Source organism: Indicator indicator, chromosome 7 (assembly GCF_027791375.1).
Source record: "Indicator indicator isolate 239-I01 chromosome 7, UM_Iind_1.1, whole genome shotgun sequence".
NCBI lineage: Eukaryota > Metazoa > Chordata > Aves > Piciformes > Indicatoridae > Indicator > Indicator indicator.
The window spans coordinates 39,835,673-39,860,612 of NC_072016.1; the positions used below are offsets into that span (position 1 = coordinate 39,835,673).

General features: G+C 46.1%; 1 protein-coding gene across 1 annotated transcript in view; it reads right to left on the reverse strand.

Moving 5' to 3' along the window:
• Positions 1-24,940, reverse strand: part of MICU1 (mitochondrial calcium uptake 1) — a 145,368-nt gene that overhangs the window by 73,473 nt on the left and 46,955 nt on the right. The window contains exon 5 of the mRNA XM_054382170.1: positions 9,957-10,000. Coding sequence (XP_054238145.1) covers positions 9,957-10,000 — 44 coding nt within the window. The remainder of the gene's footprint in view (positions 1-9,956; positions 10,001-24,940) is intronic.

Consider the following 24,940-nt stretch of genomic DNA (forward strand, 5'->3'; position numbering starts at 1 on the left):
TCAAGGCCTCATCCAACCTGGCCTTGAACACCTCCAGGGAAGGGACATCTGCAACTTCCCTGGACAACCTCTTCCAGTGTTTCACCACCCTCACTGTAAAGAATTTCTTCCTAATCTCCAGTCTAAATCTGCCTTCCCCTCAAGCTTCAGTCCATACCCTCTCACCCTACTGCAACAAGCCCTTGTCAGGGCTGGACATGGATGAAGTTGTTGTGCATCCCCTCTCCCTCTAAATTTGAATATGACCAGAGACGAAAAGAATTAGGCAGCAGTGATTACTACAGGTGGTCTCCTGAGACTGAAAAGAGAAATCTGCATTCCCTCCTTCCAGCAAGGCTGCAAATATTCATCATCTTTAAAAACAAAGGGCCCCTGAAACGCAAGGCCAGCATTCTGTATTGCCAAGAAATCAAAACAGGACACAGACTTTCCCAACCCTTGGCAGGCAGCAGACCCACTCATGCGAGGGAGAACCCCCTGCTGGAAAAGCAAATAGGAAATGTCTTGGAAAAGGGACAGTCTACACTGGTGCTCCCCTCCTGCTGTGCTCAGTCCTCTGCAGGGTAATGAAATCAAGAGCTGTAGGACCACACTGGCATTTGCAAGGGAAATCCAATGGGCGAGGATTAAAATTAGGTCCCTGATGTTCCCAAATGATGCCTCTAAAAATGAATTGACTTTTGACACCTTGGAATTTAAATGGCTGCTTAGGTCTTCAGATGGGAAACAGGATATTGTTTCCCCTGGCCTCAGCCCACATTACCAAGATGAACTCAATACAGTGGTAATGCAAGCTGCTTGTTTTCTCAGGCAGAAACTTCACTCTGAAAGTACAGGGGGAAAATAAGAACTTCATATGAAAAGCAAGAACTTCATATGACAAACATTGGCTCAGATGATGAGGTTGGGGCTATACACTGTACTGATCAACCACCAAGTGAGAAAGGAGTTTGGGGGGAAAAAACCCCATGTAATCATTTCATTAGAGATTGTCATCATGATAATGCCAGCTTTAAAGAACTGAATTTAGATACCAAACTAAACTGAGCTAAAAATCTTGCCATTCCCTTCCACTCTCTCACTCTACCTTTCCTCTTCATTTGCTTATCCCATAAAGACCTCCCCTTTTAGAGGCAGTGAGGTAAAGCATCTCCTTGAAATGTTCCCTCTCATCCTGCTCAATCCATCCTTCTTCCCCCTCTCTCTTTCTCCCTCCTAACTTCATGTTATCCAAGGACAGTTTTCAGAGCTGAGTTTTGTATTCCTCACATATTCAGCATTAACGTAACACCAATAAGCTTTCAAAGAAAGCCTAAAAATGAATTTTTGATTAAAAGACTGCACGGACCCAACTAAAGGCACTTCATCACCAAGTAAGGACAGAGCTTTCAGAGCTCAGTTTTGTATTCCTTCAATGTTAAGCATTAACCTAACACCAATAAACTACCAAAGAAATTAAAGCTCAAAATGATCCCAGAAATGGACTTTTTGATTAAAAGGCTGCACAGACCCAACCAAGGGCACTTTGTCACCAGGTTGCTTATTTCTTTGGTAACTTCCCCTATGGATTTCATTCCATTCAAAAGCTACAGGGCCAACTGAAAATGTTTAGAGGATTCCCTCTTTACATACTAATACTGCATGAACCTCTCTCTGCTTCCTAGTTTCTCTTCTTGAAGAGCTTCTTCTGACCTGTAGCAAATGACTATCTTCTCCCTAAAACATTCCTTAATATAGCTCACCCTACCTAAGCCTGTAACTTGAACAGCTCAAAAACGTTTGCAAAAACAACCTTCCCCAAACTCAGAGACATTCAAATACAGGAGGTTTCCCCACAGAGATGCCTGCCCTTTCTCACAGACTTAACTTCGTGGCTTCAAGTGGAAAATGCCATTTTCCAGCAGAGCCAACCCTATCCCCAGTCTCATCAAGCTGCCAAGCAAGTCAGAAGCCTCAAAAGATGCTGTGAAAATAGGAGGATAGGGAGGTAACACATTTGAGCCTTGCTCTAAGGTGTTCCTGTATAAAGCCATGCATTAATGGCTAGCCTGAGGACTCTACTCTGAACAAGCCAAATTCCGGTCTTCCAAAAATCAATCCTTTAGGGCTGAGGATCAAGGAGAGGATTCAGGATTATTTATCCAAGGAGTAGGGAGAAGGGGTCAGTGTACACTGTCCCTTTTACATGTGAAAAAGTGCAGATTATGAGGTCTGAAGCACAAACTCAAAGCACATGCTTGTCTGCTTTGTACCTGCCAGAAATCCTGGTGGAAGGGGAGAGGGTTAGAAAAGGGAAGAAAATGAGGGAATGCTTGGTTACACCATAAAAAAAAAAAAAAATCTCCCCAAACCATAATTAGAATCAAGAGAGAAGTATCAGAGACATTAGTAGCTGAAAGAAACCCCCGCTGGGTACCTAGAAACCAGAATAAAAGAGGACAGAAAGCAACCAGAGCATTTTTAGTAGTGTCTGCCAAATGAGCCCTGCGAAAAAGAGCGACAGAATTAGTGGCACAAAAAGAGAACAACAAATAAAGCTCTGTCAAAACTGAGCTACACCCCAAATGTTTGGTAGAGGAGGTGGGATAGGGCAAAGTGTGGTCTGAACATGGATGTAAAGCAACCCAGGGGTCCATAGAGATGTTTGTGTACCATGCAGTTAAGTGTTAGAAGCAGTCAAGTGTTTTCTTGGATGAAATGTTATCAAGAAGCAGTTCAGTGTCCACACAGGTCCCAGCAAACAGAAAAAAAAAAAATGGTGAGGAACACAAAAGTAACTCAAAACTGCTAACCAAAGCAGATGGTAGGGCCAAGTTTGGCTGGGAGGAGACAGCTAGCAAGGAAAGAAACCCACAAATATTGATGGAGATGTCAGCAAAGGAAGTCAGGAAGAGAAAAATCATGTTGGCTTGGCTCAGGTTTGCTGATTATCTGCAGTGAACTGCATCTCTGATTGCTTCCACAAAGGGTCACAGGCCAGAATGAGCTCCCACCAGGCTGTTACCATGGTTTTGGAAACAGCAGAGGAACTTTCATCCAGACAAGTGTAAAGTTGTTATCTATGTCAGAAGATGCCTTGTGGTTATTGTGCAATCACCTGCACTGAGATCAGAAAGTGGAGGGATTTAAAAGCTGGAACTCTGAAACTGGACACTGACATTTTACATGGATTATGGACCAGGACAGATGAATGCTTCAAGGTATCTCCAAGCAAGCCATAACCCAGACTTAACAGCTCCAACTGCTGACACTGGGGACTCATCAGTTTGAAACACTCTTACAACAGACATCAGCAAGACCTCTTATAGCTGGATTTAGAGGACTTCTCACTTGTTTTCACTGCATCCAAGCTAGGGGGAGTGCTGAGCATCCTTCTTGGTTAACAGGCTCAGTAAATCAACTTTAGGGGCACTTGACACTGCTATTTACTGAACTGCAATAACTTGCTTTTGTTAAGGGAGCATTTAGAGTTGCACCCTTTTGCATGAAGGCTTCAGAGGCACTTAAGCACCACAGAGCTCTGATCCAGTGTTTGGCTCTTGAATGCCAACAGGACTTGGAGCTTGTCTCACTTGCTGCAAGCTCAAGACTTACACCACTCTAGGGGAAGCCTCAAGCTCCAGCCTTAGTTCATACACAAAGCAAACGACACCAGAAATCCAGGCTAATAAATAGAGGCTCCTTTCCCCTGCTTCTTTCAAACCTGGCAGCAAGATCTTCAATCCACCAGAAAAGAGATGGCCCAAGTCCTTTCCATGAGGATCCTGCCTGAGGACAATTTTTCAGGCTGCTCTGCTCCCAAGACACTCTTTAAATCATCTGGCAAGAAATCTTCCCACTGAGCTGACTCCCAGCAGCTCTTCTTTAGTGGACACACATTTCAGGTCACAGAGCTTTGGCAGATGAGTGCAGTTTAAGCTAATCATTGTACTAGGCCATGAGGCAAGGATGCATTATCCACTGGAAGCAAATTTCAGATGTTTTGTTGGCCTTTACAGAAGCCATCCAAAGTATTTTCCTTTTTCCTTCATTTTGCAGTTGGCTTTGCATTACTCCACAGCATCCCCAAACATCTAGAGGTGGAACTATAAAGGCTGGCAGGAAATACTTAATTCATAAATTTAATTAGAGGGCATTGAAAGCCTCTGTAATTACTTACTGCAGCAATGGTAGCAGGAGGGTGAAGCTGCTGCTGGTAGCTCCAAAGGCTTTTGTTCCTCTGGAGCACTTTTGTTCCTATGGAACAGTAGCAAGAAATTTTCCCCACAGGGGAATAAAAAGAGCAGGTCAAGTGTATTCTACATTAAACTAATAAGCCATCTAGGGTGGGTATTTCTTTCCTCCACAGGCAGGTGTCTTAGAAGCACTACATCTTACCTTCAGTGTGAGCACCCAACTGTGCAAAGAGAGACCTATGCTGTACACCCACCACAGCCATTTTCTGCCTCTGCTCACACCTTTCCCCCCAGCTGCACCACTGAAAGCTCAGCTGGGGGACATCCAGGAGCTCCCCTACACTGGCTCAGCAGGATGAGGATTACAGGAAAGGGTACAGGTGACAAGGTGTGATTTTGCTCTAAGCAGGGTGGATAGGCAGCTGCAGCACTTTTAGGTTGATGCCTAGAAAGTTTTCCACAGATTGAGTACAGAAGTGGTAGAATGTAAACAAATTACCATTGGATGTAAAAGGGAAAATCATGATAAGGTCTAAATAATTCCATTGGTCTGATTACTAACATATAGTTGTGTAAACTCTTTCTTTTATCAGTTCCTTCACTCTAGCAGATACTGGTTGGTTGCTTCTGCTGGCTTGCTGACCTTGGCTGCATTTCTTTGTTGTGGCCAAGTACTAACAAACTACCCTCTGCTCTTCTCTCTCTCTCTCTCTTTTACCCTGTATAGGGTGGGGGAAGGGAGCAGGGAGGGGAAAAACTATGACTAGCCTCCTGGTTTTGTCCAGGGAGATTCTTGTACTGTTTATAAATTGCAAATATATGCAAATATTGTCTATTTGGCACATTTTCATTGCATTTAATATTTCTAGATTGCAGTTTTGCTTGCAAATACAGCTTCATTTGCTTCCAACTGAGCTGGTCTGGCAGATTTGATTTTGGGGTTATTTTCTCCAAATTAGCTGGGGGTAATTTTTCAACCCACCACAGCAGCCCCTGCTTCAGAGGAACACCACTGACAGCAGGGCTTGTTCCTGTTGGAGAGATGAAGCTTGTCGATCATTAATGCCTAAGCCAAAAGCCAGAACCTCAGCAAGTAAACACAGAGGGCATGAGAAAAAGAAAATTCTAACCAAAAATCTGTATTACAACTGATATGACATTACTGAAGCTCCATGTGCTAAGAGATACACACCTGCTCAGTGACATCTTATCACTAAGTGTGATGCAATGGAACATCACAATGCCTCAGCTGGAAAATCAAATGAGCAAAGGACATCTCCACATCACTCTCAAAAGTGTCCTTTTTCTGAAGGACTAACAAACACTGTGCAGAAGGGGAACAGCACATCTGAAATGAAGCCCCTAAGCAGAGGCATGCTTTTCAGGATGGGAGGACCAGGGAAAGGACAACATATGATTCTCCTCCAGATGGGTTCAAAAAGCATTTGCTTTCCCATCAGCAGAATCCAAGAGGAGGAGAGAGACACAGGGCAAATGGAGCAGGTGAACAGCTGTGGTCTGGACAACTCCAGGTCACAGTTTCCTGAGCTACACATTGGAATCACAGAATCATTAAGGTTGGAAAAGACCTCCAAGATCAAGTCCAACCATCAATCCCCATGACCACTAAACTAGGTCCCCAAGCACCCCATCTATATATTTTCTGATCATCTCCAGGGATGGAACACCTCCACCACCACCCTGAGCAGCCTGTTCCAATGCCTCTTCAGCAAAGAAATGTTCGCTAATATCCAATTTAGTTTGTGGCTGTTCCCACATCAGCCTTTTCTTCAGGCTAAAGAGCACTCTGAAACGCTTAGACCAAAGACCAATTTTCCTTCTGCTCTGAATGAATAGTAATCAATGCCTCTCTTCCTCTACTTTCCAGAGCTTGCTTCCCCAGGGAAGAAACCACCACACTTAGACAGAAATGGAACCAGGGCCAGAGTTGCCTCCCTACATGAGCAGCCCAGCGGCAGGTCAAAGGAAAATATGAATTCATGTTGGCAAACAGATCTGACCAAGAGACTTTCCTGGATGAACATCTCCAGGGTTTTCAGTCTTGTAATGAGTGAAGAAAAACCATTTAGGCTCAAATTACAACAACACTGCTGCCATTAATAAGGCACTAACATTTACCTCCCTCTCCATCAATTTGACAAATCATCACTAGGAACCACAGAGTGTTAGGGGTCGGAAGAGACCTCAAAAGATCATCCAGTCCCAACCCCCCTGCCAGAGCAGGATCACTTAGAGCAGATCACACAGGAACACATCCAAGCAGGTTTTGAGTATCTCCAGAGAGGGAGACTCCACAACCCCCCTGGGCAGCCTGTTCCAGGAAGAAGGAAGGGCAGGAAGGAGGAGGGGGGGGAAGGAGTAAGTGGTTATTGTCTTCTCACCAAGGTGTTCAATCACATGTGAGATGCTTCAGAACCCTGACACAATAACAACACAGAAGCAACATCACTCCACAAATTCTCCTGGCAAGATCAGTCCTGATCACCACACGACAGGCAGTTAGCTGCTCTGACAGACAGTTTTATGTAACTAAAATTGGTTCTGTGAAAGGAGCAGCTCCTGCATCTGCTTACTAATGCTGGAGCACTTCCATCTCAAACATACACCCTCAAAATCCCCACTGATACTTCAAACACTGTCCTGGAATATGTAATCAAAAGGTGACTGACTGCACAGATGGTTCTACTCTTTTGAACTGGATCTCCTTCTAAATTATTACTTGCATGCAAGCCTGGGCACACATCTTGGCTTGGCACTTACAGATTCAGATTGCATTGGGTTGGAAGGCACCCTCAAAGATCATCTTGTTCAACCTCTGTGCAGTCGGCAGGGACACCTCCAACTAGATCAGGCTGCCACACTGAGTCTGATCTTGAATGTCTCTAGGGATGGGGCATCAACCACATCTCGGGGAAGCCTGTTCCAGTATTTCATCATTCTCATTGTGAAGAGCTTCCTCCTGGTGTCCAGCCTAAATCTACCCTGCTCCAATTGCAAACCATTGCCCCTTGTCCTCCTGTAGGTCCCCTTCAGATACTGAAACTTGTATGAATTCACTTTTCCACTCTTCAGCCAGGATCTTGCCTGCAGATCAACAGTACTTTCCAGTATCACAGCTTGCTTGTGTCTGACTGCTCAAAATACTCCCTTCACCTCAAAAATGAAGAGGAAATTTCCAGTGAACAGCCCTGCTACTTTGTGAGCCTGCACCACAAGCCTCTTTACCTCTGCATGACACCTCTAAGGACGCTTAGGGGAACAACAGACCTCCTACCCTTCTGCCTGAGCTCCTCAGCTCCACCAACACACAAAAGCAAAGCTTTGAGGGTCATCTCCAGGTAAAGGATGCTTTCATGACCCAAGAGTAGAATAATGGCCCAGGTAGATGGAACCAGGCAAGGACAAAGAGATGCAAAAGGCTTTTATCCCTCAGGGGCTCCTATGCAAGTGAAGCTCAAACAAGTGAGGTCACCTCTGCAGTGCCTCAGTTGGTGCTCAGCTGAAGACAGTGCTGATTTTTAAACTGAAGCCCAAAGCAAGCAATAAAATGAGAACAAGATGCTCTCAGACAGGTCAGTCTACTGCCAGCTTCTTTCATTACCAAGGCAGAGCCAAGGCCCACTTATTTTATACTCTCCTCAAATTATCCTCTCACCTGGACGTTATCGCTGCCCTAACAGCCACAAACAGATTTAGCCAGTCCCAAGGTGTCTTTAAGCAGCCAGCCAAGCAAACAAGAACCTCTATTTCTTCATTTGCAACAGAGCAAACTGCTTCTAGGGTGTTATTAGACTGTGGAAAAAATAGGTCCCAGGAGAAGACAACAACAAAAAGTCCATTGCAGTACTTTAATTCTACTGCCTGACTTGCAGACGACCCCAAACCACAGCACACAGACATCCAAGTGCAGCACCAACAACTGTAACTTAGATAAAAAACAATTTCATTCTGCTACAGGTCAGAGCAAAAGGTGCTTAGCGCAAAAGACAAAAGCTATCTGCTCTCTACCCTTCTGCCAGCAGACATTTTCACCACTCTGAATGCAAGAGTCTAAGACCCTGGGTCAGGCATGGTACCTCCAACACCAACCATGGTTTTTCAACACTCCTGTGTGGTGACTGCGTCCATCCCATCCAAACTGGCTGCCAATTCAAGCCCTCAGGGCTGAGGGGGCAAAGGAACAGCAAGTTTGAGTTCAGCAGAGGGACTGCCTTTGGTTCTTTCACCCAGTGTGACAGGGACTGACTGCAGGGTGCTCAGGAACAGAGGAACGATTAGCAAAAAAATTGTGTGGGCTTCAGTATTTCTTCCCTACAAACCAATTTTGTTGATGGAAAGCCCAGGGGATGAATGTGATAGCTTGACAAGATAAAATGATGAAAGTGAGGGGATGCAAAACAGACTGTCAGAAACCAAGGGGAGCAACATTTGCTATTTTGCAAGGAATGTAGGTACTTTGTTGTTGTTGTTTGGTTAGGTTTTTTTCATCATGAAAAGCAGACACTGGGTTCGTGGCAAGGGAAAAGGAAAACAAGTGTTCACAACATGCTTCATGGTTTTACACATCAAAACTAGCTGCCAAAAAACTCCCTTCCAACTGCCTGTTTGCAAGCACAGTGTTGCTGTGCTGCCTGGGTAACCAGAGCACTTGTACACCACTGGTGACAGGGACCACAGCTATGTGACCACCTTCTGCCTTTCCCTACTGAACACAAAACAAGGCAAGGAACTGCATGTGTGCAGCCCACACTGTGTTTATATAAAGCTTGAAACGTGGTTTTGTCAGTGGTGAGTCTTTCTGGAAACATCAACTCAGCAATGAAGGGTCTTGATGCTGACCTCCCCCACCTCTGGGAAAACAGAAGCTTGACTTTGAGATGATGCAGATGAAATGAAAACATTGCTAAAAGCTGAAGTGCCCATGGTGATATGATGGAAAATTAACCAACCTGCAGTTATCTGCATCAGGAAGTCTCTATGAGTTACTAGGCACAGGGCCAGAGCTGCTTTTACCATGCACCTCCATGCCAGTGGGATTTATGGTGTGGTTAAGTCGATCTCTGATTTCCACAATAACAGGCAGGATGCTGCATGGCTCCATTTATGCAGGCAGACAAAACTAGATCAGAGCATGCTCGACATTTTACCAGCACCTATCATGACAGCACAAACATCTAGAACAGTCGTGGACCACTGTAGGATGGACCTGGGGCTCAAAGGAAAAGGGAGTAAGGCTGTTGGATGGGAGGAGAGTGGGAAATATATGCTTGAGATGCAGATAAAAAGACAAGTAGGGATTCTTTCCTTTAGGAATCTGGAAGTGCGTCTGGAAGGGAAAGGTCAAGTGAGTTTGCCCTGACACAGTGTAAGGTGGGGATCTCAGAGTCATAAACACACTGCAAGGAAATCTGATTGCAGCCTTTAATTTCCAGCCCTACCAAAGAAGGGGCAACATTCTGCCTGTATACATGAAAACAAGACCCCTCAAAAAATATATATATTTTTTTCTTTCTAAAGGAAATGTCATTACAGCCTTTAATTCCCAGCCCTACCAAAGAAGAGGTAACATTCTGCCTGTAAACATGAAAATAAGACCCCTTTAAAAAAACATACTCTGTCTTATGGAGAAAGCAGTAAAATGCTACTAAACAGCAACCAAAAAATACCTCAGAAGAGAATACTTCAAATATTTCCTTTAACTTACAACCAAGTTTAAAAAAGCAATTGAATAACAGACACTGAAGCGTCTAATGTGCTCACCTTCCCATCGTAGCGCTTCACAATGAACTGATCCAGGCCCAGGTCTGAAAGAGAAGGAAGGAAAAAAAAAAAAAACCACCATCAAATAAAGATACTTCAAACCAAAAATGTTCTTAGAGTGTAAAAAAAATAAGCATTTCTTGGAGTTTCTGTTTGAGTAAAAATAAAAACACACTGTCTGAATAACCTCCGTGGAACATAAAAGGTCAGAAGGAATTCCTTTTTATTTTGCATTCAGCATTTTTAACTTTGCATTTTGGATCAGGAAATACAATAAAGTCAGGGCATCAGAAAAGAAAACCTCTTTCTAGCAGGGACAAGAGGAGCACATAGAATCATAGAATTGTCAGGGTTGGAAAGGACCTCAAGGATCATCCAGTTCCAATGCCCCTGTCATGAGCAGGGTCATCTCACACTAGATCAGGTTGCTCACAGCCACATCCAGCCTGGCCTTTAAAACCTCCAGGGATGAGGCTTTCACCACCTCCCTGGGCAACCTCTGCAAGTGTCTAACACTCATTGTAAAGAATTTCTTCCTAACATCCAATCTGAATCTACCCGTTTCTATCTTTGCTCCATCTCCCAGTACCTCCCAAAAGTATTAAATACCCACCCCAAAGTGGAAGATTTCTTCACCATTACCAGGCCAATATTCTAGCCATGACTTGGACAGGCTGGAGAGTTGGTCAAAGGGGAACCTCATGAAGTTCAAGAGGCCAAGTATAAGGTGCTGCAGCTGGGGAGGAGTAACCCCCTGCACAAGTGCAGGTAAGGGGTGACCTGCTGGAAAGCAGCTCTGCAGAGAAGCACCTGGGAGTGCTGCTGGACAACCATAGCCAGTAACAATGCTCTCATGATCAAGAAGGCCAATGACATCCTGGGATGCATTCAGTAGGGAGAGTCTAGGAGATCCTCCACACTGCCTTAGTGAGGCCACATCTGGAGTACAGCAGTCCAGTTCTGAGCTCTCTGGTTCAAGAGAGACAGGGAACAGCTGGAGAGAGCTCACAGAAGGCCACAAAGATGCTGAGGGGCCTGGAACATCTCTGTGAGGAGCAAAGGCTGGGAGCCCTGGGGCTGTTTAGCCTGGAGAAGAACAGCCTGAGAGGGGATCTGATCAATGTTGATCAATATCTAAAGGGTGGGGGGCACAAGGAAGGGGCCAGACTCTCTTTAGTGGTGCCCAGTGATAGGACAAGAGGCACTGGGCACAAACTGGAACATCTGAACACGAGGAGAAACTTCTTTGGTGTGAGGGTGCTGGAGCCTTGCAGCATGATGCCCAGAGGCTATGGAGTCTCCTTCTCTGGAGAGATTTCTCCCTGGATCTCTTTGATTCCCCTTTGGATACAATCCTGGGCAAGCTGTTGTGGGTGAGCCTGCTTTAGCAAGAGGGCTGGACTGGATGATCTCTTGAGGTCCCTTCCAGTCCCTACCATATGCTGGGATTCTGTGATATGCATGCTCATAAAACTGACTGTTTTTAAATGACACCTTTGGAGTGGCTGACAAATGGGAAGACTGCTCATATAATTCACAGAGATATCCCCAAATAAATACAGCACTTGTTCATATTTTAGTATAAAATTGCTCCTGAACAGATTTCAAAGTCAAAGCTGCAGCTGCATTCATAAGAAGGCGAGCACTTGAGCTAGAAGGGCATTTTGGAGGAAGGCAGGGAGAAGAGTTATTTATACCAGTAAATTCAACCTCTCATACCATCACAAAATGTTTTTTTTCCTATCTTGATGGAAAGGGGGGGGGTGGTGGTGGTGGTGTGGAAAACCCAACCCAGCATTTACAGAGTTGAAGCATAGAGCTCTCAATCCACTCCGCAGTGCCCAGCAGGCTATACAGACACTGCTGAATGCACATATTAAGCAAGATGACAAAAACATTCAGGAAGATGAACTATCTGAGCTTTGCAATCCAAAATCAGGGAGATGCTCCCTGAGAGGAGATTGAGCAGAACTCAAACTGAGCACTTCCAGTAACTTGGGAGAGCACAGGCAGAGTTTTGGTTCTCTGAAGCATAAAAGCCCTCTGCAAAGCTACAGCCCTTGCATTTCCTACCACTGTTTATGATAATTATCAGATCCTCATTTCAATTTAAATTAGAAAAAAAGATGAGAAAAAAAAACCACCAGCACAACAAAAAAACACAAATAAAAGCTCTCCCACGCCTAGTGGATCAGCTGCTTGTGCAGGGAGATAATAAAACTCTCCCTGTCCACTGCAAAGGTTCATACTGGTTATGGTGCAGAAAATGGATTATTAATCACTCCAGGGTGACCTCTTCGACCTTTTGGAACCAAAGCAGCTAAAATTCCTCCATCACCAATTTCAAAGGTCAAGACATTTGTCAGAGGGCTTTCTGGATGTGTGAACATTCAAGCCAGAAAGCACATCCTCAGTATTTTTTGCAGCTGACACTAGAGTGAAAATTGCATAATCAGGGACATTTTCCACCTTTCCTCTTCTGAGGAGGAGTTTTGACCTCGAAGCTGTAGGTATAAAAGCACTACAGTAAGTGCTGCCACATTGGGAGGCAGCAGTCATCTGACAAATGTGCTGCTTTACCCAAAGACACATTATCAGGTTGGAGCTTGCCCCTGACCATCCATCTGGCTGCTGACCGCTAAGTTGAGCCTAGCTTGATGTCCATGTGTCATAATAAAGTTATTTTTCAGTCACACCTCCTGTTCCCACGCCAGGAAAAAGCACTGCAAGATAGGTCCCTGGCAGCCCAGCATCACACATATGCTCACAGAAAGCTAGTAAAGGACACTGCTTAAAAATAGCAAGTGAAAGTATGTCCTAATGGCACACTCACCCCCCTCGGCTGGACAGCGCATTTGGGAAAGCAAACAGGTTTCAAAGGACATCCAAAATGAACAGTGGACAAGAAAATGGACATGAGGCAGCAGTGGGCCCTTACAGCCCAGAAGACCAATCACACCCTGGGCTGCACCAAAAGCAGCGTGATCAGCAGGTCAAGAGAGGTGATTCTGCCACTCTGCTCCCGGACTCCAGCTCTGGGGCCTCCAAAACAAAAGAGACACAGACCTGCTGGAGTGGGTCCAGAGGAGGGCCACAAACATGATCAGAGGACTGCAGCACCTCTTCTACGAAGACAGGCTGAAAGAATTGGTGTTGTTCAGTCTGGAGAAGAAAAGGCTTCAGGGAGACCTTAGAGATACATTTCAGTATCTGAAGCAGACCTACAGGAAGGCTGGGAAGGGACTGTTTAGAAGAGCTTGTAGTCTGGGGGCAATGGTTTGAAGAAAGTTATTAAAACCAGCCAGAAGGCATCCAAACAGGCAGAATACCAGTACCTGTGCTAAAGAAAGGGACCAGTAGTATAAACTTTGTGCCTTCCACAGATAGCATGAGGAGGGCAAAAGGGGAGGTGATGTGGAGTGTGACTGGAGGGGACTAAAAAGCATCACTAGACTTAACAGCAACAAACGGTAACAACGGAGCCAGAGAAAGAAAAACCACACTGGTGAAATCAGGAGTTTTCAGTCCAGAAGAGCTTGCCTCCACACTGGGGGGTGGTCCAGCCACATTCACCTAAGCTTGGAGTTGTTTGTTTCCATGTGTTCCCTCAGCTGCTATGGCACAGAACAAGAAGACACATAAAAATAAATCTGTAGGTAACCTGAGACTCTTCCAGCAATGGACAAAGCAATGGTCCTTGACTTACACACAGCTTTTGGGTTACAGCATCCCAACCCTCATGCCTGCTGCAGAATCTGCCAAGTCTCTCCTCAAGCTTAAGAGCTCCAAGCATTTCCTTATTTGCTGAGAACACTGCTCAGAACACCACAGCAGTCACAGAGATGTAGTTTTCATCACCTCTGTCATGTCAGCCCCCTCTGACACAATAGCATCCGACAAGAGGCAAACATACAACCCTGGTTTGTGCACGTCACCGAGTCGGGGAAGAGACATCCTTGTGTCAGTGCAGCACAAAAATTCGTCACTTCTGCTGCTGCCTGCTTCCATGGCACTGTATCAGCAGTGGCAGGCAGTGTTACCCTTTGGAGGCAGCAGTGTTCTGGTCCATATCAGTGTTTTACTCTTCCTCCCAGCCATGCACAACGATATCCCCTCAGCTCTGCTCTGTGAGCTGACCTGCACACTTAAGCCCCTCTGTAAAATTCACCTTTCCATAGCTCCCAAAAGAGTAAGCCAATTCAAAAGCTGAAAAAGGATATTTATACCTTCAAAGCACACAGTTTTACTCCATGTTTCTCTTTTTCTAATACATTCCATTTTTATGGACTTAAGAGTCACAGAATCGTTTTGGTAGGAAAAGACCTCTAAGATCATTGAGTCCAGCTGCCAGCCTGCAGTCACCATGGGACCTGCCTGGGTGCTTTCTCACAGGTCTTGAAAGTTGACAAAAGAACGGTAGTTAAAAACAAAAGAAAACAGAGAGATTGATGCCTGATGCCTGTGGGGTTTTTCTTTACATTATACAATGTAAAAAAAAACGTAGGGTAAAGGGATCTGGGAGTCCTGGTGGACAGAAGGATGACCATGAGCCAGCAATGTGCCCTTGTGGCCAAGAAGCCCAAAGGCATCCTGGGCTGGATTAGAAGGGTCGTGGTTAGGAGGTCAAGAGATGTTCTCGTGCCCCTCTACTCTATCCTGGTGAGGTCACATCTGGAATATTGAGTTCCTCAGTTCAAGAAGGGCCTCAGGGAACCGTTTCAGAGAGTCTAGCACAGAGCCACAGAGATGGAGTAGAACATCTCCCTTCTGAGGAAAGGCTGAGGGATCTGGGCCTCCTTAGCTTGGAGAAGAGGAGGTTGAGGGGTGACCTCATTTATGTTTATAAAGATGTGAAGGGCAGTGTCAGAAGGACAGAGCCAGGTTCTTCTCAGTGATGTCTAATGACAGGACATGGGGCAGTGGGTGCAAGATGGAACACAGGAGGTTCCACGTGAACATAAGGCAAAACTTTTTACTGTGAGGGTGGCACAGTCCTGGAACAGGCTGCCCAGAGAGGTTGTGGAGTCTCCTTCTATGGAGACATTAAAAACCCACCTGGATGTGTTCCTGTGTGACCTGCCCTAGGCGATCCTGGTCTGGCAGGAGATTTGGACTGGGTGATCTTTTGAAGTCCTTTCCAACCCCCAACATTCTGTAATTCTGTGCTATAAAAAAACCACCCAGAGGCTTTTCCTCCAAGATGTTTACAATAGGAATTCAGAGCCTGCGTAGACCTCATGGCAACACTGCATGACTGGGGACACTCACATCTGAAGGAGGACAGGACAGAATGCCAGCTCTTACATCTCTGCTATTCAAAAGGCAGTGTGCAAAGTGAAAGCTACCACAGGAGCCTCTGTAAGCAATAGGCTCAAAAAACAAATATCCCCTGTGGGGCTATTGCCAATGAGCTGCAGGGACCACAAGCAAATGGGAATCTTTTAACAGTTCAAAAGACCTTTGTCACCTTCCACTGAAAAGCAAGGGCTGAAAAACTGCTCTCCCAGAGATGGATTAAAGGATTTCATTTAAGAGAGACTGCAATGAAATCCACAAACAGTTTCAAGAGGGTACCTGGCTGCTTCACAAAGCCTCTCCAAGACTGGCTTCAAACTAGAGAAGTACAGATTTAGATTGGATATCAGGAAGTTCTTTACTATGAGGGTGGTGGAACACTGGAACAGGTTGCCCAGGTAGGTGGTTGAGGACCCATCCCTGGAGATATTCAAGGTGAGGCCTTGGGCAGCCTGATCTAGTTGGGGATGTCCCTGCTGACTGCAGGGAGGTCGAATTGGATGACCTTCGGACATCCCTTCCAGCCTGGACCATTCTATGACTGAAGGCAGTGTGACACCCACCACAGCTACTCCAGGTTGCACAGTGACCACCCAGAGCAGCTGGGCTTTGGTGCTTGGTTCTGCTCAAATTCAGAGTTTTCACCATGACCTGCCCCAGCATATGCCTTTTATTTACAGGAAACACTGTACCACACCTCATCTTTCACTACACATCTGCCCTAGGTAGACGACATCTGGAACACTGTGTACAGTTCTGGGCTCCCCAGTTCAAGAGGGACAGGGAACTGCTGGAGAGAGTTCAATGGAGGGCTACAAGGATGGTTAAGGGCCTGGAGCAACTATCTTACAAGGAAAGGCTGAGAGACTTGGGGCTGGAGAAGAGAAGGCTGAAAGGAGACCTTATCAATGTCTACAAATACGTGCAGGGTGGCTGTCAGGATGGAGCCAGTCTCTTTTCAGTGATACCCAGGGACAGAATGAAGGACAATGGACAAACTCAGTCACAGAAAATTCCACCTCAACATGAGAAAAGCTGTCACTGTGAGGGTGACAGATCCCTGGAGCAGGCTGCTCAGAGAGATTGTGGAGTCTTCTCTAGAGGTCTTCAAAACCCTCCCAGATCTGTTCCTGTGTGACCTGCCCTAAGTGGTCCTGCTTTGACAGGGGGGTTGGACTCAACCTCTGAAGGTCCCTTCCAACTCCTAGCATTCTATGACTTCATGATTACCGAAGGCCCTATTGGTCCTGCACCAGCTGCTCATTTTCAGCTGCACCAAAGGCGACCTCCCAGATTGGCTCACCATGGCCAGCTTGCCTGTAATCCCTAAGCACCACTACGTATTACTCCTACACATTCTAATACCACCTAAAGTACTACCAGGGGACCAAAACAAACATCAGCACTGCTGCAGAATACCTCAACAAGTAATATCACTCGAAGTGTTGTTTCAGACTAGGTTGGCACCCCTTACTCACCAATACTAAAAATAGAGATCTCTGCTCTTAATCATGCCATGGTCCTTGCACTGCACTCTCACCATAAAAATGTTTCAAAAGAAACCAAAATTACTTAGACTTACTGCCTGCCACAATGGGGAAAAAGGATACTCTTATATTGAGGGGGCTGGAGCACCTCTCCCTCTGAGGACAGGCTGAGGGAGCTGGGGGTGTTCAGCCTGGAGAAGAGAAGGCTCCTGGGAGACCTAACAGCAGCCTCCCAGTACCTGAAGGGGGCTTACAAGAAGGCTGCAGAGGGAGTGTTTACAAAGGTCTGCAGTGACAGACAACCTTAACAGTTCTGTGATAGGACATGGGACAATGGTTTGAAATTAGAGAGAAGCAGATTTAGATTGGATGTTAGGAACAAGTTCTGCACCATGAGGGTGGGGGAACACTGGAACAGGTTGCCCAAGGAGGTAGTTGAGGCCCCATCCCTGGAGGTATCCAAGGTGAGGCTTTACAAGGCTGTGAGCAACCTGATCTAGTGGAGGATGTCCCTGCTCTGACTGCAGGGGGGTTGGACTGGATGACCTTTGGAGGTCCCTTCCAACCCAAACCATTCTGTAATCCTATTCAACAGGAGAATCATATTCTCTGTGTTTATTACTTTATTTTGGGGCTGGGGAGGATGAATTAATGGAGAAGAAATCAGGCATGTAAAGGCAAAACCACAGAACAACCTGCTGCTCCTCTTCTTCAGCCCTAATCCAATCAAAAGGCCAATCTTTATTATGTTTCCATTGATCAACAAAAACATACATTCCACAGATTCACCAACTAATTACCACACTTCATAAATACCTAAACAATTACAAAGCTCCTCGTGTCATCCTGTACAGAAAGGCAGCCACAGGCAGCAGATTATAGATTGCTGTTTGAAAAGGTATCTAAGAAAGGAGCTTTCAGAAGAATGATTGCATTCTGCCCAGAACACTGTTGAGATCAATTGAGAAACCATCCTGATTTCCTCTGGGATGTCAGCAGTTTTCTACTGATAGACAAACCTTCTCAATTCCTTCCAATCTTTATCTCTTTGTCAGGTTTTTCATATTATTTGGGTGCCCTTTACTCATCATCTGCTTTTCCCCTCCTGTTGCTTGATATAAAACATAGATTATTTCTCTTGCCTGAAGATCCTGGGCTACAACAAAAGAAGTGTGGCCAGCAGGTCGAGGGAGGTGATTCTTCCCCTCTCACCCCTCTCCTGAGACCCCACCTGGAGTACTCTGCCCAGTTCTGGAGCCCCTGGTACAAGACTAGATAGATGTCCAGAGGAATGTCCAGAGAAGGGCCATGAGAATGACCAAAGGGCTGGAGATCCTCTCCTGTGAGGACAGACAGAGAGGTGGGGCTGTTCAGTTTGGAGAAGAAAAGGCTCTGAGGAGACCTTCTGGTAGCCTTCCAGTATCTGAAGGGGACTACAAGAAAGCTGGGGAGGGACTTTTTAGGGTGTCAGGTAGAGATAGGACTGGGGGTAATGGAAAAAAAAAATAGAAATCAGTAGATTCAGATTAGATGATAAGAAGAAGTTCTTCACCATAAGGGCAATGGATATAAACTCCAGCACAGGAGGTTCCACCTCAACATGAGGAGAAACTTCTTCACTGTGAGGCTCACTGAGCACTGGAACAGGCTCCCCGAAGAGGTTCTCTGGAGACTTTCCAGACTCATCTGGATGCATTCCTGTGCAACCTGCGCTGGATTCTCAGGTCCTGCCCTGGCAGGGGGTTGGACTCCATCTCTGGAGGTCCCTTCCAAACCCTAACATCCTGTGAGCCTGTGGTGAAACACTGGAACAGGTTGCCCAGGAAGGTGCTGGAAGCCCCATTGCTGGAGGTTTTGAAAACCAGGCTGGATGAGGCTCTGGGCAACCTGATCTAGTGGCAAGTGTCCCCTGCTCATGGCAGGGGGGTTGGAACTGGATGATCCTTGAGGTCCCTTCCAACCCTGACACTTGTGTGACTCTGTGAAGATGAGCAAAAGAGCTAATTCCCAAGCCTAGAGAAAGAGCCTGATAACCATGCATGCAACATGCTGTGTTGCAGGAGAAAAATAACACTGGACCAAGTTTTCCCCTCCAGAGCTGCAACCCAGCTCCTGCTTTTTGCGTTTTCCCCTGAATTCCAAATGTAATCCGCAAGCAAACAATGAGCTGCCTGAGATTTCTCACGGGGCATCACTCTCAGGTTTGTGTTAAAACCCAGAACTGTTTTGCTCAGGGAACTACTTTGCTCTCTCCTCTCCCCCACACCTCCACCAGGCAAGTCAGTCTCTCCACAAGATGTGCATTCAGAACACAACTGATCTGCCACACTGACTCATCATCTACACTGGAAGCCCTAATTTATTTGTTTCTTCTGACAATTATTGCAGCAGCTTGCACGTAAATGCTCCTCTCACTTGCTCCTCCGGTCTCACATCAGGCACTCCAGGCTCCAAAGATGATTCTTGCCCAGCAATGATCTATTTTCACACACAAAAGCCAACATTTAGTCAGCCTCGTGGTTCAAGAGATAACCACAACGTTACCCTCTCCCTCTCACTCACATGCCTTCCCTGAAGGCCTCCCCAGCAGATGTATTTGGTGGATAAAACACAACTGAAGTCTCCATCAACAAACCAGAAGGCAAGTTCAGCTTCTCTAGTTTCCTTCTGGGTCTCAAATATCCCAGTTGAAAGCTTTAGGAGATCTGTACATGCCTTGGCAGAACTTCCCCTCCCCACCAGACCAGGTGAGCACTTACCACAGCTGCTGGCTCCTGTTTCTACAAGGGAGCACATTCATATGTTACAAACTTAACTCAAAATAACAAATGATCACTTGAGTATTGCAGCAATCCAGAAGCCACCTTTGTGCTCAGCTGCTCATGAAGTCCAGACACAAAATCCAAACCATTTAAAAACCATGCATCAAGCCACACAGTCTAATCAGGACACCAGGAATCAGCTCAGTCCTTCATAACTCCTCTCCTCCAACACCAACCTGCACACAGAGGCTGCAAGGGCACAGATGCTGCTTCTGGCTGAGCTTCAACAGTACCTTTATGGCTTCTTGCAGACAACAGAAAAACTGAAAGGAAAAAACCTTTCAGGGCATTTCCAAGATAATTGAGCTGCTTTCATGTAGCAGGAGTTAGGGTTAATCAGGGAGGTTAACACTGGGATGGAAGAGGAAGACTGGTTTGGGTCTAAGTTGTCTTCACTACAGCATGCTGTGACGAGCTAGGAAGCCTTTTTTACTTCTTTAATTGTTATTGCAACAGCAAAAAAAAAAAAATCCTCAGACTAGCTGAGAAGCAGCTCCTTTTCAGTCCAGGATGCCCTGAAATGCTCACTTTGCTCAGGAAAACGATCTGAGCAGGATTGGAGAAAATGAGGAAACCTGGAGACTAGGCAAGAGAGGAGGACTGGGTAGGCCACCAGCAAGCAGGTCCAAGCACATGGAAACATTCATTCAGGCCATCAGCTAGGTAGGGCTACAGAGCAATGTGCCAGCAACAACCTGCAAGTATCAGGCAGTTCCTGCTCATGTTGAGTGTGATGGCTTCATAAGCCTTTTTCAGAAAGCCCACCTGTCTTTGAAGAGCTGCAACATCTAAAAGAGGAATTCTGCAAACCCTTCCCACCAGAGATGTAGTATTTTTAGCCGGTTTTGAGTTGGGGTACCAAGCAAGGGCCAGGTACAAAGCAACTATCTCTGTTCATCCAGCCTCGGAGCAGAGCAACCTCTCAGCTCCCAGAGGAAGTGGGAGGAAAAACACAGCAGAGGACTGCAGGGAGCAGATACCACTGCCCACGCTTCTGTTGGGGCTTGGACTTTCCAGATAGCATCTAAAGAAATGGTTCTGTTGTTGTTTTCAAGCAGCTTCCAAGCTGAATGCCATTCTTTAGCTTATACTGTCAGACACCCCCAAGCTCAGCATGAACGTGTCGCACCTTAAGTCCATCTTGTCTGCTGGAGAAAGCAACAGCAGAAAAAGACTTCCTGACCTATTAAGAAAAAGCAATCCAGAGGAGCTAATGAACTGGCATTCATTTTGCCCAAGCTAGCAAAACACAGCCTAGAATTCAATTGACACTTCATGGACAATAAATCAAACTTTCCCCCTGTGCAATCCATAAAAACGAACCAGGCATAAGATACCTCAAGAGCAGATGAGCACTCAGAGATCTCATTACTCCACATCACTTCCATTCTGCAGCATTTGCTCTCTCAATAAAATGGCAGGCACATTAACAAGAAGTTATTCACCAAAACGATGACCAGCAGTTTGAGCACACAGAGCATCCCCTGTCCTCCTTGTCTCTCAGGCTGCTTAGGCAGGACTGCATAAATTCACTGGAAAGCTACTGCTTTGCAGCACAAATCCCTCAAATACACCTCATGGAAAACCTTGGTGTTCATGTGGCTGTAGAAAGTAATCCCCAGATCAGTTCAAGTATCCCCTCACTACAAGAAGGGCATTGAAGTGCTGGAGCCTGTCCAAAGGTGAGCAGCTACCCTGGTGAAGGGCTCCTATGAGGAGCAGCTGAGGGACCTGGAGTTGTTCAGTCTGGATAAAAGGAGGCTGAGGGGAGATCTTTTTGTTCTCTACAACTCCTTGAAAGGAGGTTGGAGTGAGTTGGGGTTGGTCTCTTGTCCCAGGTAACAAGCAATAAGAGGAAACAGCCTCAGGTTGCACCAGGGGAAGGTTTAGGTGGGACATAAGGAAAAATGTCTTCCCTGGAAGGGTTGTCAAGTCCTGGGCCAGGCTGCCCAGGGCAGTGGTGAAATCCCCATCCCTGAAGGGATTTAAAAGCAGTTTAGATGGGGTGCTGAGGGACATGGTCGAGTGGTGAACAAGGCAGTGCTGGTTTGGACTCGATCTTCAAAAGGTCTCTTCCTACCAAAACAATTCTATGATTAACCAGCTGAGCCAGTACAATCACAGCAGGCTATGTCACTACCTTAAGGAGATTTCCAGGGAGCCTTCCAGGCTACATCACTACCCAAAGGAACACCCTGGGATGAAGGCAGGATGCTCCAGCCCTGGTAGAAGGTACACCCAAGTCATAACAAAGAGAGAAAGCAGCACCAGCATTTCCCTACTAATCCATAGCTGAGATTATCACTTCCAGCCCAGAAAGCCAATCACATCCTGGGCTGCACCAAGAGAAGCATAGCCAGCAGGTCAAGGGAGGTGATTCACCCCATCTGGAGTACTGCATCCAGTTCTGGAGCCCCTATTACAAGAAGGATCTGGAGGTGCTGGAACGTGTGCAGAGAAGGGCCACGAGGATGATCAGAGGGCTGGAGATCCTCTCCTATGAGGACAGACTGAAAGAGTTGGGGCTGTTCAGTTTGGAGAAGAGAAGGCTCTGAGGAGACCTTCTTGTGGCCTTCCAGTATCTGAAGGGGGCTACAAGAAAGCTGGGGAGGGACTCTTTAGGATGTCAGGGAGTGATAGGACTGGGGGGAATGGACCAGAAATAGAAGTGGGAAGATTCAGATTGGATGTTAGGAAGAAGTTTTACACCATGAGGGTGGTGAGACACTGGAACAGGCTGCCAGGGAGGTGGTGGCAGCCTCATCCCTGGAGGTTTTTGCAGCCAGGCTGGATGTGGCTGTGAGCAACCTGCTCTAGTGTGAGGTGTCCCTGCCCATGGCAGGGGGGTTGGAACTGGATGATCCTTGAGGTCCCTTCCAACCCTGTGATTATCCTATGAGTCAAAGGCACCAAACAGATGTGAAGTAGGGCAATATACCTGCCAGCAGGTAGCAGTCTTTGTCCTCCTGTCATTTCTGGGGCTGAAATCAGATCTATCTTCTCTCTTTTTTTTTTTTTTTTTTTTTTTTTAACTACCAGCTTTTAAAGCACTTGGGGACAAGGTTATGGCTGGTTTGACTTTACTGGAACATTGTGTGTTTTCCTCTTCTACTGTTCATTATGCATTAAAAAACCCATTTGCTGTGATTGCCATGAGGTACAGTGCTTACAAGCAAAACCCACCCTGCCAGCAGCTTTGTCTACAAGCAAGTCCATGTGGTAATGCTCCTCCACACAGATTTTCAAACCAACAAGATCTATGAAGCCCATGCTCCTGCTTTGCCTGCTGATGTGCAGTCAAAGCTCAGTTTCCATCTCATTCCACTCTCCAAGAGCACCTGTAAGCACCACCAAGGGCAGCACTGCAATTTTCTCCCTTTGCAGGCTGCTTTGTGTCGCTGACTGGCAGTGTTTGCAGGCACTTAAGGACAAGACAGGCTTCACTGGGGGCCAGTTCAGCAGCTCACCTAGCCAGGATAATGATGGTCACAACAGGAAGTTGGTGGCTAAGAGTGACAAATGATTTCCCATTAGTCACTTTTGCTCGTCTCCAAAGCAGCTGTTTCCTGAGCACTCTGCCAGTTGTTTTCTGTGCACATTTCAAAACACACCAAGCATGTATATTCCATGGAAGAAGCAAATCAGAACCATAGGTTTTGAAATGAAGCAAGAGAGATTTTCTATTTTTAAGCTGGTTGACAAAAATAAATTTAATTGGATGGGAAAACTCACGCTCAGCCAGGTGCTTTTTGAAGCACCAACTGAGGGAGTTCACACAGATAAGATGGTGACATACAACCTCAGAATAAAATGGTTTGGGTTGGAAGGGACCTCCAAAGGTCATCTAGTCTAACTCCCCCCTGCAGTCACCAGGGACATCCTCTACTAGATCAGGTTGCTCAGAGTCTTGTCAAGCCTCACCTTGAATAGCTCCAGGGATGGGGCCTCACCTACCTCCCTGGGCAACCTGTTCCAGTGTTCCCCCACCCCCATGGTGCAGAACTTGTTTCTAACATCTGATCTAAATCTGCTCTTTTCTAATTTCAAACCATTGCCCCTTGTCCTATTACCTCAGGCCTTTGTAAACAGTCCTTCTTGTAGGGCCCTTTCAGGTCCTGAAGAAATGAACACTATCTTCTGGTTATTGCTTAAACTACTTCTTCACTGAAGATGAAACCACGGAATTCATACAAGAATTACAGCCATTTTCAGGACCTGATGGAAACCTAATTATTAATGAATTCACCATTAGGCTTATAACACTAAAGCCAGGCTTATTTTTTCTCCCCTCCTGCACACACTTCACATTGTTGTTCTCCAAGCACAGTGTACATGGTATTTATTTAGCAGCTGTCATGCAAGATATCCAAACAAGTTTCACAGTTTGTACATAAACCCCACTCACAAAAAGTTAACATTTGGGGGCTGACATTCTTCATGAATGCCTGCAGAGAAGAGTTTCAATTTGACAAAAGCCTCTTTTATTATTTGAGATGCACTGTGGGAGACCAAGGAACCCGATCTCCCACGTCTCACCCAAAACATGAATGTTCTCCAAAACAGGAGGCAGGCAAAACCGTCCTGCCTTCCCTCAAAATCCAGTCTCTGACTAAATGCTCAAGACACTGCTTTCCAGATCAGGGGAACAAACCAAAAAAAAACCCCACCACCAAAAACCCAACCCAAAATGCAGCTCTCCTGTCTGTTGCCTTTCAAACCTCAGACAGGTACCACAGCTGATGAGTTTCCCTGCAATACACAGAGAATTTGAAACTGGCACAGGAGAGTTGCACCCTGACCAGTAGCATCACAACTCAGCTGGGGACATAAGACTGCCTGGAGCCTTTTACTGCTAAGGTTTTTCTTACCAAAGCAACCTTCTTATGAACAGCTCTTAAAATATCTGAGTTGAAGGCAATCTTTCAGTCTTTTTCATGGATGAGAAGCTGGAGATGAGCCAGCACTGTGTGCTCAGAACCCTGACCCAGCAGTGTCCTGGGCTGATCTCCAGCAGTGTGGGCAGCACAGGGAGGGAGGGGATTCTGCCCCTCTGCTCTGCTGAGACCCCACCTGCAGTGCTGGGGCCAACTCTGGAGCCCTCAGGAGAGAGACCAGAGCAAGTCACAACAATGATGGGAAGGCTAGAAGCCCTCTGCTGTGAGGCCAGGCTGAAAAAGTGTTGGGGTTATTCAGAATGGAGAAGAGAAGGCTCTGGGGAGACCTTAACTTTCAATACCTAAAGGAGCTGAACAGAAAGTTGGGGACAATCCTTTTAGCAGGGCCTGTTGTGCCAGGACAAAGGGTGATGGTTTGAAACTAAAAAAATGAGATTAAGGCTAGAGAGAAGGAAATTTTTTTTTTTTCTTTTACACTGAACATG